The sequence below is a fragment of the Monodelphis domestica genome, chromosome 3 (genome assembly GCF_027887165.1).
Source record: "Monodelphis domestica isolate mMonDom1 chromosome 3, mMonDom1.pri, whole genome shotgun sequence".
In the NCBI taxonomy this organism is placed as follows: domain Eukaryota; kingdom Metazoa; phylum Chordata; class Mammalia; order Didelphimorphia; family Didelphidae; genus Monodelphis; species Monodelphis domestica.
The window spans coordinates 259,578,630-259,591,219 of NC_077229.1; the positions used below are offsets into that span (position 1 = coordinate 259,578,630).

A 12,590-nucleotide genomic window follows, 5' to 3' on the forward strand; every position below is an offset into this window, starting at 1 on the left:
GCTGCTCAATCTTATTGTTCTTACATGAACTGGAAAAACTGTGAAAGGTCTTTCCATGAAGAAATCAAATTACTCCAATTCTATTTTGTAATTGATTCTATTATGTATCACCCCAATATACTATAAAATTGCCAAAGTCATGTTTCTTTGTCTCTGAAATTAATTCAGAAATTCAACTAACCTGTAATAAGTTACGAAATCTAGTTCTCTCATTAATCACCAAATGCCATTGATTCTCTCTTTACCCCCTTTGGAATTGGGTGGAAGAAAAGTATAACAACAATTCTTTTTGGTTGTATTATTTCCTGCTTACAATTATTTTGCGGTAGTGAGTTATAACTCCAGTGTAATTCATTGTTGAGCTCCCCTGCCCCCTCCATAAGAACCACTTATCTACTGCTCAGAGAATCTTTTGGAATAAAGCATTATCAAAAAGAATGTATGAGCAGGTCACAAGGGGTAGAGTGTACACCTCGAATATCACAATTAATGTAAACAGCTCTATCCCATGGGAATACTTGCATGTGAACCCAGGCTATCCTTGGCATTATGCCTTCTTTGTTCTATTTCTATATAATATCTGGCCTGACCTGAGGTTATTGTGGTGATCTACCACTATCATCCTGCTAACAAGGACTAGGCTCCTGAGTTAGCTCCCTCCAATAAAACCTATCTATTGCCATGCTGGTGTGGATTGCCCCTCTTTCTTTGATACTTCAGTACTCTCTCAGGGGGTGGGACTGCCCCTCTAGATGGTCTGTCATCCTACAATGGCATTATCAGGGCAAAACAGATCTGCTACTGCATTAGAGTACAGTTTAATCTTTAATCATACTAGCTCTAAGCCAATAAATACGAACCATTCTTGAACAGAAGAATGAGGAAATCAACTGAACTAATTTAAAACCTTAGGTTTTAAAGTTATCCCTGAAGAAACAGATCACATCTGTCAAAGGAACATATTGTAAAGCAATATTAAAAACCTTCCAGAATACAGTCAATGAAAACACTTAATATTCCTGTGTCTAGTGCTGGATCTATCAGCAAATTAAAAACTTTTCCCTCTATAGTAAATAAGGAAGCAAAACACTGAAATGCTCAGATCAAAAGCTTGATCTTTGAGGCAAAACATTATTTCATTTATTGGGTTAAGAAAATATACATATATTAAATATATACATATAGGATTGCAAACCTGTCTTCTGATTTCCTCTTTGATGCTTTCTTGTGTTTCTGGCAGTGTTGGCATAGTGGCCATGTTAGACCATCGAAGAGGTTTAGTCACCTGTTTTAGGATTACATTTCCAAAGAGCTCTTGTACATGTGTAAAAAACACATACAGGACCCGGTTACTTATCTATAAAGAGAAAAAAAAATTGTAAGCAATTTTTGTAATTGCAATTTCTTTACACTGATGAATAGACAAACTTGTAACAGGATTCTCAGGAATCTAGTTCAACGCATTTCTGAACAAAAATATCCCTTGCGTAATCAATCAAAATTTTCTCATTTTTTTAGCAACTAAACAAACATCATTCAAATGTCCATGGACAACCATTAATTACTAATATAGAAAAAGTTAAGTCATTTTTACCTACAACATTGCAAGTGAGAAGTCAAAAATAAAACATGTTCATGACTCCTAATTTCTATCCTTAAAGACTTATACACTGCTATTTCTATAAGCCCATCATGACTTCTATATATTTATCTTCTATTAACATCTTCAAGAGTATGATAGGGGATACTGCCTTTTGATGAACAAAACTAGAACTATCATATTGGAAAGCTCTCAAAACTCCAAGTGCTCATCTTTAAATATGAATACATAACACTACAGTTTACTTAAGTAGCACTGCAAGGGGTTACCTATCAAAGTTTTCCTTTTGGAATTTGTTTTGGTAATACTCTGGTAAGCCACTAACATTAATTTTGCTAAAAATACTTTTTAAATAACCTTTTATTCCTTTCCTATAACTTACTTTAAATAGGACCCATACAACTAAAACTTTAGTGAAACTAACAGTCCTAGTACAATATTGCAGTGCATCACAGCAACAAGTTACCCAATTCTGACATTGTGCCTGATAGTAACAGCCTGAAAATATGAAAAGTAATGGGGTCTGTATTTTGCTCCCAATACAGCATGACAAAATATCTATACAAATGATGCTTAGCAAAAGCAAAAAACTTGATTTCTGGGGGCAGCTAGGTAGCTCAGTGGATTGAGAGCCAGGCCTAAGGATGAGAGATCCTAGGTTCAAATCTGACCTCAGACACTTCCCAGCTGTTTGACCCTGGGCAAGTCCCTTAACCCCCATTGCCTAGCCCTTACCACTCTTCTGCCTTACGTATTGGTTCCAAGACAGAAGGTAAGGGTTTTTATTTGGAAAAAAAAAAAAAGCTTGATTTCCAATTTGGTTGGACTTCTCAACAATAATGCTAGATTAGAGTAACCTGGGTATGTACACAAAAATGTATGAAAATGCAAGGAATATGAATACTGATCATTTCATTTCAGCTAAAGTAATATACTACCCAGAACTGAATAAGAAGAAAAACATAATAGCACAAATCTGTGTTGATGTTTTATATCTATGTCATACAAAAGAATACAGACCAATTAAAGCTGTTACAAAAAAACCTCAATTAACATATCACCTAAATCTCTTACTAAAGCATCTTTCTTCCAATTAGAAAATCATAAAATGTCTTTCTAGCATCCACTGTTATACAATGGAATACTAAGGTCAAAGCTTGACTAAACCAGTTCTAGCAAAGTCCTCTGACCTCCTTGCACAAACAACACAAGCCTGGGAACAGTATTTTAATAGTGAGTTTTATTTGTATGATATAATTTGTTAATGCTTGGTGAGATAATTAAAAACTTTTAAATGATATGTACAATGGGCTCCTCCCACTTAATAATAGGTCACTGTCACTGTGATATAATTTAAAGTTTCACACCAAAGTCTCTGCAATATTCAAATCACATAATTATATGGAAGGCTAAATATTACCACGTAGCTGATGGCCATACAGTCCCTAGTGTTGTGGGCCTAGTCTAATCCTGATACATGCAGTATCATTTTATTCTTAACTGCTTCTTATGCAGGCAACACAAATAGAAGGCCTTGACTAGGCTCCCCCTGCCATTTCATCTGATCTATGAGTTTTATTTAGAAAAGACCAAATACCTGAACAGTAGGGCTGAGCACTATAGAAATATTCTGTATGTTCATTTTTGTTTCCAATTCCTTTGATATAACATGGTCCATGTGCACAATCAGCCAGGAAATCAGAAGATAGTTACACTCTGGCAACTCTTTCAGCAAGCGCTGGAATTCCTGCACTTTCTCACCCTCTGTGTTCCTCCCACAAGCCTCTTCAAAACGGGACAAAAGCTCTTTGGTAAGCAAGTTTTCTGGAAGGTCTCGCAAATACTGCTTCAGCAAACTGGCTACAGTATTAGGTTCATATTCTTCCAAGTTTGGAGTTTCTTCTCGGTCATAGGCTGCTTTTAGCTCATCCACCTTTGATTTTATTCCTTAAAATATTTGAAATTTAAAAAGAAAGAGAACATGGAGAAAAAAGGAATCAAACATACTTAAGTAGACTAAAACAAACGAATTTATAAGCTATCTTCTTCACTACACAGCTCTTCCCATTCCTACTAGATTAAAACAACTACAATCAGATCAATAACAAATTATCTGATACTAAATTACTTACTTGCCTAAAGGATAACTGACTTGATCTGCACACATTATATTTAAAGCTTGCCTTATATGGCTATATGCTGTTAGAAGCTGACAATTAGAAGCCTTGCTATTTATTTAGTACAAATACTAGTCTTTGATGATACCTAAAGATTCTAAACCAAGGTATGCTAATATTTATAGAATCAATGTCTCAGAATTTTCTTGCAGAAAGAACCTCATTCATACAGTAAAATTTAAAACCCAAACCAGTAAATAGCTAAGAATTCTAGTAAAAATTTAAAAAAAAAATCAATTTGGCATGTGTAGATATACAAAGATACATTTCTGAAAATTTTTGGAAAATCAAATAATTAAATTTGAAAAAAAAAAAAAGTTAAATAAATTTCAAATGGGAATGGGGAGTTCTTAAACAAAAACCAGCTTTTTGATGTGCATTCTTTTGTGATTTAAATGATTACCTGACTAATTTAAAGACACTTTTGTATAAGGATTTTAACAAATGTTTTCTTAAAATAAGATACCTGTCTAGAACAAAAATGAAAATGGAGGACAGAAGATGTATTTTTGTTTAAAAGAGGCTTCATGTTTTTGTTTTGGTTGGGGCAGGATAAACCTTTGATTTTCAAGACACTAAATAGCAAGTATTTGTATTTACTTCATCTTTAGTCAACGGAAAATATTGAGTAAAGGCTCACTAATACATAAAATGATTTTTGGTTTTATAAAGGTTAAGTTTTTAACACCTAACCATCAAGAGGATTTGGCAAGATATTCGTGCTTTAAATTTTATCAAAATTTGAAGGTTAAAAGTATGAAAAATTAGTTAAAAATGTATAATTCTAAGAGCAGATGCAATGCTGGAAAAACTTGCATTCCTAGAATTACTGACATTTGAATAGTACATAGTAAATATAAATAATTGACTTCATAAGACTTGTGATCACAGCAGTAATAAAATAAATGCAACTAATGAAACAAACCCTATTTCAAAACATTCTATGGGGAAATAAATTTGCAATTAAGCATAAAATCTACTTCTAATCAAATGTCCATCTTGAATTCATAAGAGTTTTATAGCAAACCGTATAAACTTATGTATGTAGATGATAGCTACACATTATTCTATTCATGTTCTTAATAGAATCTTTGTCCTAATTTCTACCCCACCACTGGGCACACACTATGGATGGTCATTTAATAAAAGGGTTTGGGTTGTTTTTTTAATAAGAGCTTTAAAATTTTCCCAAAATGTTTTTCAGTTAAAAAATTTACATTTGAAAAAAATTTACATTTGAAATAAAGCATTCCAAATAGAGAAATCTGAATAGATGTTAATGTTATCTTATAGAAGTTCAAACAAATTGTATAAAATAAAATTTCACATCAGTTTCAAATTAGAATTACAAATGTATCTATTAAAACTAAATATACCACAGTTTACAAAAATCAATGTCTTTACTTATTAATTCTGCTAAATAGTTTCCAAAAAATAAAATAAAATATATCTTACACTTTTATGCACTATACCAAACATAACACATCTCTACTCCTGAATAGGTCACAAGACTATTTCAATTGATAAGAGAATCAGCTTAGTCTTCAATTAATAGGGAACCAGCTAACCTTGAATGCTTTACACACATACACAAAAAAGGGGATTTCTATCATTGAAAATATCTAGAAGAGCTCTACACTGACAAAATCTACTTTATAAAAGCTGTGTAGTTCTCAGAATCCAACAGGGAAGAAGTTGTTTAGTCTGTAAGATGCCAGTCAAGGTCACATAAAACAACTAATGCCACACAGTTTTTGTCTAATAATTTATACATTTGAAAAAAGCTTTCAAACTCCTTTGAATATTATTTTGACATTGCTATCAAAGAGCTATTTCAAAGATTTCTAATTCAAAGCCTCAATTTTACTTTCTAGAAAATGAAGACACAATTTTCCCAACTCTAATAATCAAAAAAATTTTATAACACATCAAAACTTTCACAAAAGTTTGAAATGTGAAAAAATGATTCAGGAACATCTTATTTTCAAGTTTTTTTCCCTAGCCTTTCCATCTCCCCAAATCATTCTTTTAACAACCAAATTGCCAAACAAATGTGTGAAAAGAGTACTGCATTTTGTAATATAAATATGAAAACTAAGATTTATCATACACTAAGAAGCTAAATATAAACATTTAAGCAGATAAACTGCATTGTTACATGGGGCACAGATTCTATTATAATGAATCATGCCCCATACATGATTCACACTGAGCCATAATATATTCATTAAGAGCAAAACATTTTGGATGATGTGAGGCCCTCCACAGAAGATACAATAAATTTCTGTTAATCAAATGGAAAACACATCTGTACATGTTAGTACTACACATGGATGAAATTGTTTAATGTTTTGGCCTAAAATTTTTAAGACCAAAATGTTATGCCCCTTACCTGGGGGAAATACAGCTCCTCCTGTTCGGTGGTGATGACAACAAGATATGTCTTTTAACTCAGGGGCTTCTAGAAAACATAGCTTTTCTCCTTTCTCCCACTAGGTGGTTTTGCTGCCAGGCTGTTGTCCCTGCTCTCCTACCACTGCTACGTCCAAGTGCCTCACTGCTGGGGGAGGGGGGATGAGGGTGAGATGCAAGAAGGAAAGAGGGTATATGGAAGGGTCCAGATTGGGAGACAAAGCCCAGAAATTCTACTAGTCTCATTTTCTATATCACTGGGCTACAGCTGAATATCAAACTGGCACAATACAAACCTATCTATATATAACTCAAATGTGAATCATTCTAATGGAAAGAAATATGGTACAGGAAATACAGTGCCCAAATGCCAAGTAAATATTTCCAATTTGGAGACATCAAGAAAATTAACTTTGGACTAGAGCAAAAGACATAAATCTTCTAAACATAATTAAGGTTCTTCCTTTGATAAGTGAGGAAGTTTGATGTTTTGGGGATTTTTTTTAACCATAACTAGTTTTAGGGACACAATACCTGAAACTCTGTAGATGCCTTCACATTTCATGCCATATTTCTCTACATAATCTATACATTCACGAAAAACAGCTGGCAAGCGGATGCCATCATACATCATGGTCCTCTCTGCTGCTTCAGCCACAGGTATCCCAAAAATGGGTCTGAGACTAGGAACATCAACCTGAGGCATTTCTGGCTCCTGAGTTGGCTTTTTCTTTTTCTTCTTTTCCTTCCACTGTTTAACAACATCAGCTGCTGTCAAGTCTTTTGATTTCTTCTCTTTATGTTTTTCTTCCTTGTGCTTTTCTTCTTTATGTTTTTCTTCTTTGGGTTTCTCTTTGACTTTAAAATCCTTTTCCTTCTTTTTAGAAAAGCTGGGCTTCTTAAAGACATGTATTCCCTTGGACCTCTTCATTTTGGAAGGACTTTCTGCTTCATCTCCCGAGCTATCCTCCTGAAAAGCAGCATAGCCTTCAGCTGTCAAGATAAAGTGGGGGACATTCGTTACATCTTTGTTTAATGTCTAAAACTGTCAATTCACTTGAGAAATAATGAATATTCTTGCTTTAAACAGATGATAGAATATCGTTTACCACTGAAACTAAAGATTCTGCCTTTGTCCATAGCATTTTCAAAACTATCTAGACTGAACAGGTTTCTGCTTTCATGAAAACAAAAAGGCTGCAGTGACCTGTTCTAGCCACAAGAGGACAACATACAGCTAGACAATTAGCACTGCCTTCCAATAGGCAGGCAGTCTATTTTCCTCTCAGACATATTCCTTAAAAGTTCTCTCTCTAAATTATATTTTTTAAACTACTATATTTTACATGCATTAGAGAAACCTTCTACATAGTTACTGTGCTGAGTTTTTCCTCTAAAAGAAAAGATATGTCATTTCCTCCAATATCCCATTGAACCAATTATTATGCGACATTCCTAAAATGTGATTTTTAAAAAATATAGGTATACAGAGAAAGGCAAACAAAAATAATTAAACAAGTTAGTATACAAAAAGTACTGACTTATTTCTTTGGAATCCGGTATTTTTCCTAAACTAGATTTATCTCTGGCACATAGGCAAATTAAAATGAATCAAGAGAAGTAATGTATAAAAACAAACATTAAGAAGTTAAGCTCCAAAATGTGTCAAATTTTTAAGATACAAAACATCTAAACTTATATTAGAGTCCTGCTGATTTTATGCAAAGAATATTTAAAGTTAATAAGTATATTTGCTTCCTATTTAACAGAAGATGCAACAACTACCACTTTATACTTTGGCTTTTAGCAAAAAAGAAAAGAGGGGGCATCTAGGTGGTTGAGTGGATTGAGAGCCAGGTCGAGACAGGAGGTTCAAATCTAGACTCAGATGCTTTCTAGCTGTGTGACCCTGGGCAGATCACCTACCCCCCACTATCTACTACAAAGTACTGATTTTAAGATGAAAGGGTAAGAGGGAGAGGGAGGGAGAGGGAAAGGAAGAGGGAGAGGGAGAGGGAGAGATGGATGAATGTCTGAAATTCCCCACCATTTACAAGATTTTTGAACAAACTTGCATAACCAAATAATGATAACAAAACAAAACAAAAAAAAAACAAAAAACAAAATGTCCTCCAAACTCAATTTTTGAGAGCTCTTCTTCAAGTCTGGTTTAATTTTACGTTTCAAGAGTTAGAGAGACCCTTGTTAGCCAATTCTCTGTAATTCAAATTTTCTGGCTGGGTTCACCAGTGTGCCCATATGCCTCTATCACAATCGTTCCATTCAGAACAAATGAAGAAAAAATTGTATCACAACAAAAACACAATGAGATTTGAAAAAGGAACTTATGAGGGGATTTGTGCCTGTTCCTCTCCTCCCCTCCGGAAAGGAGTGGATTCCAAAAAGCAAGCAGGAGCAGTATGGCTCAAACCCCAGGGGCATAGCAGGGTCTTGGTACCAAAATCCAGTCAGAACCTGCAGATAAATAAATAACCAGGGAAGGAATCCTAAACTAAATGGAGCTTGCAGTTATCATCATTGAATGAGGAGAGCTTCCCAGGTAGCTAATAGTGGTGGAGGCCAGCAGCTATTTGCTGTTCAGAATCCTGGTCAGAAATTTGCAGAGCTGCTGGGGTATACTGCCCTAAAATTTGGAATTATGGCCAAAGGGTTATAAAACAATGCGTACTCTTTGATCTAATAATATCACTACTAGCTCTATATCCCAAAGAGATAAAGAAAATGAGAAAGGACCTGTTTGTACAAAAATATTTATAGCTGCTCTCTTTGTGGTGGCAAAGAATTGAAAAGAAAAGGGATGTTCCTCAATTGGGAAATGGCTAAACAAACAATGGTTATGATGGTGATGGAATACTATTGTGCTATAAGGAATGATGAACAGGATGATTTCAGAAGGAGCTGGAAAGACATTCATGGACTGTTGCAGAGTAAAATAAGAGGAAACAGGAAAACACTGTACACAGTAAGTAATAGCAATATTGTGGAATGATCAAATGTGATAAACTTTACTACTAACAGTCACAATTATCCAGAACAATTCTGAGGGACTTATGACAAAGAATGCTATCCACCTCCACAGAAAGAACTGTTAAGAGTAGGAATACAGATGAAGACTATGATTCATCACTCATTTGGGTATATTTTGGGATTTGGGTTTTTATAAGATTATTCACTTACAAAAATGAATAGTATAGAAATGTTTTGCATAATAATGCATGTAATAACCCAGACTGAACTGCCTGCCAGTTGTCATATACTCTTCAGTCTGGCACTTTTTCTCTAGTGCCAGCCTGTATCACAGAGGAGGGAGGAGAGGAAAAGGGAGGGAGATAATTTGGAACATATAACTTCTGAAAACGTATGTGAAAAATTTGTTATTAAAATTTTTTAAAAAAAGATCTTGCTCTGTCTGAATCAGATGACTTTGGAAGCACTAAAAGCTTGCAGATCCCCACCTTGTCAGTCAATAATATTAGGATTAAAATAGATTCGGGGTTAATTTTAGCGGTTTAGTGATTAATGACAGAGTAAAGATCCTGTCTGAGTAAGGAGGAGGCCTAGTTGGAACCTGGAGGCAGAATTCCTGGTGAGGGGTTCTGAAAATTCTGGGAAACTTGAAGTTGGTTGGTTCTCCAACTGCCAAAGAGGCTCTTGGAGGAAACCTCAGCTCAGAGAGACTGGATGGTTCCTGATCTCTGGAGTTACTCTGGAAAACTAGGAAAACTGTTCTGGTAGCTAAGAGTGGAAGGAAGTTGGAGTTCAGGAGTTGGTGAAGAAGATCAGAAAAGAAGAAGGAAAGAGAAGCTGTTTATCATCGGTGTGGTCCCAGAGTGGAAGCAAGTTTTTGAGGCCTGCCAGGGCCAGAAATCTGACTAGGCCCAGAAAGAACTGAAGTGAGCTGAAATAATCAAGAGAGACAATTACTTAAGATATACAAAGGATTATAACTAGCACAGAGTATTTAGTATAGATTTTGGGGGTTTTAGTAGTAGTTTAAGGAGAATAAGGAGGCTTTGGGAAAACCCAAGTGAGAAGCAGATTTGTGAGGATCAAATGGGAGTGGGAAAGCTTAACCCCTTGTTAGATTTAGGGATTCTAATCCTCACCTTTTGTTATCTAGCCTTACCTTTCCTAAACCTTATTAAACAGAGGTTTTTGTTTTCTTAAAAACTGTCTCTTTTAATCCCAAATCTATTTTAAACTTAAAAATAGTACACACTTATTAACTGCCTACAATGTAGGAGCTAAGGTTGCAAAAAGAAACAAAAGACAGTCCCTGGCCTTGAGAATTTCACAATCTAATGGGGGAGACAACATACAAACAAATATGTACAAATAAGCTATATAAATGATAAATAATTAAGAGAGAGAAGGCATGGGTTAAGATTAAGATGGGTTAGAAAAGGTTTCCTATAGAAAATGAGATTTTAGCGGGACTTAAAGGAAGCCAGGTAGTTATATAAGAGGAAGGAGAGCATCACAGAAAGATCCTACTCTCCAGGACTGTACAGAGTCCTGCCCTAACATCCACAGAGAAGTAGCTAACAGAATATGGAGAAAAAAAAGACTCCCGTCATAAACAGCTATTATGGTGAAAGATGCTTAAGAGACAAATCCAGATAAAAGGAAATCATTCTAAAACCTTTATAAGCAAAGCTTAAAAACTACAACAAAAAACAAACACAGCATAGGCACAAATTCAATGGGAATTCTGGAAGATGAAGCAAGAGTTTTAAAACATTCTTGTCAATGAAACAATAATACCTGAGGAAAAACTGGAAAAAGAAATGAGACCTATGACAGAACTGGGAAGGAAATTAACAGCTTGGCATAAGAGGTACAAAACCTTGCCCAAGCAACAAACTCCCTAAAATTTAAAATGGATGAAATAGAAGCTTCTATGATGTTTCATGAAACAAAAAATAATAAAACAAAGGGAAAAGACTGATGGTGGGGGGGAGGGGGACAAAGTTATCTACTAGCAAAAACAAATTGCCTGAAAGACAGAACAAAGAAAAAATAATTTATGAATCACTGAATCATCTGACCACCATGACCAAAAAAAGAGCCTAGACATCCTTTTTCAAGAAATCTTAAAAGAAAACTGTCAGATCTCTTAGAACTAATGAGCAAAATGGAAACAGAAAAAATCCATTGATCATCTCTTGAAAGAAATACCAAAATGAAAATCCCTTAGAACATCATAGCCAAAATTTAAAACTTCCAAGGTCAAAGAAAGGATAGCAGGTGGGAGAGCATTTGAAGAGGTGTTCATGAATGGGCAATAGATGAACAAGCTATAGTTCACAAATGTGATAGAATACTATTGTGCGTGACACAGAGACCAAACAGGATTCCAAATGATTAATGATGAAACATGCTCCTTATCTGCAGAGGTGAAGGATTCAGAATGTGATAATTTTTTTTAATATGACCAATGTAAAAATGTTTTGATTGAATTTACATGTTATATAATTGTTTTTCTTGTTGTCTCAGAGAGGGGGAAGGTCAAAAGGGAATTAAGGGTAGAAGAGTGAGAAAGTAGATTCTTGTGGGGAAAAAAAAAACACAACTCAATAACATGACATTATCAAACACTAAAGCATTCCCCTATAGCACCATATTCTATTTGTGAAACTCCCATGAAGGGACCTCACTTATGCAAGGGAAAAAAACCTAGCATAATGATATCTTTTCAAATATAGATACTTCTGTAGCATCCTTCTCACAAGTAGAAAACAGACATAAAACAGGCAGCTGTTAAAATTAGCCCAATAACTAGAATCTCTGGCACTAGAAGCATAAATGTATTTAGATTACCTTTTTTTTAATACTTACCTTCTGTCTTAGAAGAAACGGAATTCTAGGACAATAGAGTGGAAAGGGCTAAGCAATGGGGGTTAAGTGACTTGCCCAGGATCACAGCCATGTGGCCATCTGAGGTCAAATTCGAACCCACATCCTTCTGACTACAGGTCTGGCACTATCCTCTTTGCTAACTGTCCCTGTTACATTTTGAAGACCATAATAATTGAGAAAAGCTAATGGAAATGGTTTTTTTTTTTCCATAATAAATACAATTTTAAATTACTTGTAATCAGATGGCATTTTTTTCCAACTAATACATTTGAAGCATGGTAAACTATACATATGCTATCTCAAGGGAACCCTTTCCCATTTCGACTTTCAGGTTTAATGATTTAAAAATTAATAATGGTCCTATCAGGATTAACAATAAAACTACTATTAAACTGATTCAGATCTAAAGTTTCTCATATAAAATTAACTCTTGATATCATTAACAAATGAAGTACCAGATAAATGTTCAAGTCTATTTCAAATATCTTAAGCATCTACTACTCTGATCAATTATCAAGCAT

At 34.7% G+C, this 12,590-nt stretch overlaps 1 protein-coding gene across 3 annotated transcripts in view; it reads right to left on the bottom strand.

The window, feature by feature from the left end:
- The window catches only part of RALBP1 (ralA binding protein 1), a 54,222-nt gene that overhangs the window by 19,738 nt on the left and 21,894 nt on the right, over nucleotides 1-12,590 (bottom strand). For all 3 annotated transcript variants that reach the window (XM_056823656.1, XM_056823655.1, XM_056823653.1), the window contains 3 exons: nucleotides 6,724-7,182; nucleotides 3,198-3,547; nucleotides 1,196-1,357 (listed from right to left, as the gene is read on the bottom strand). In XM_056823656.1, the coding sequence (XP_056679634.1) occupies nucleotides 1,196-1,357; nucleotides 3,198-3,547; nucleotides 6,724-7,182 (971 nt within the window). The remainder of the gene's footprint in view (nucleotides 1-1,195; nucleotides 1,358-3,197; nucleotides 3,548-6,723; nucleotides 7,183-12,590) is intronic.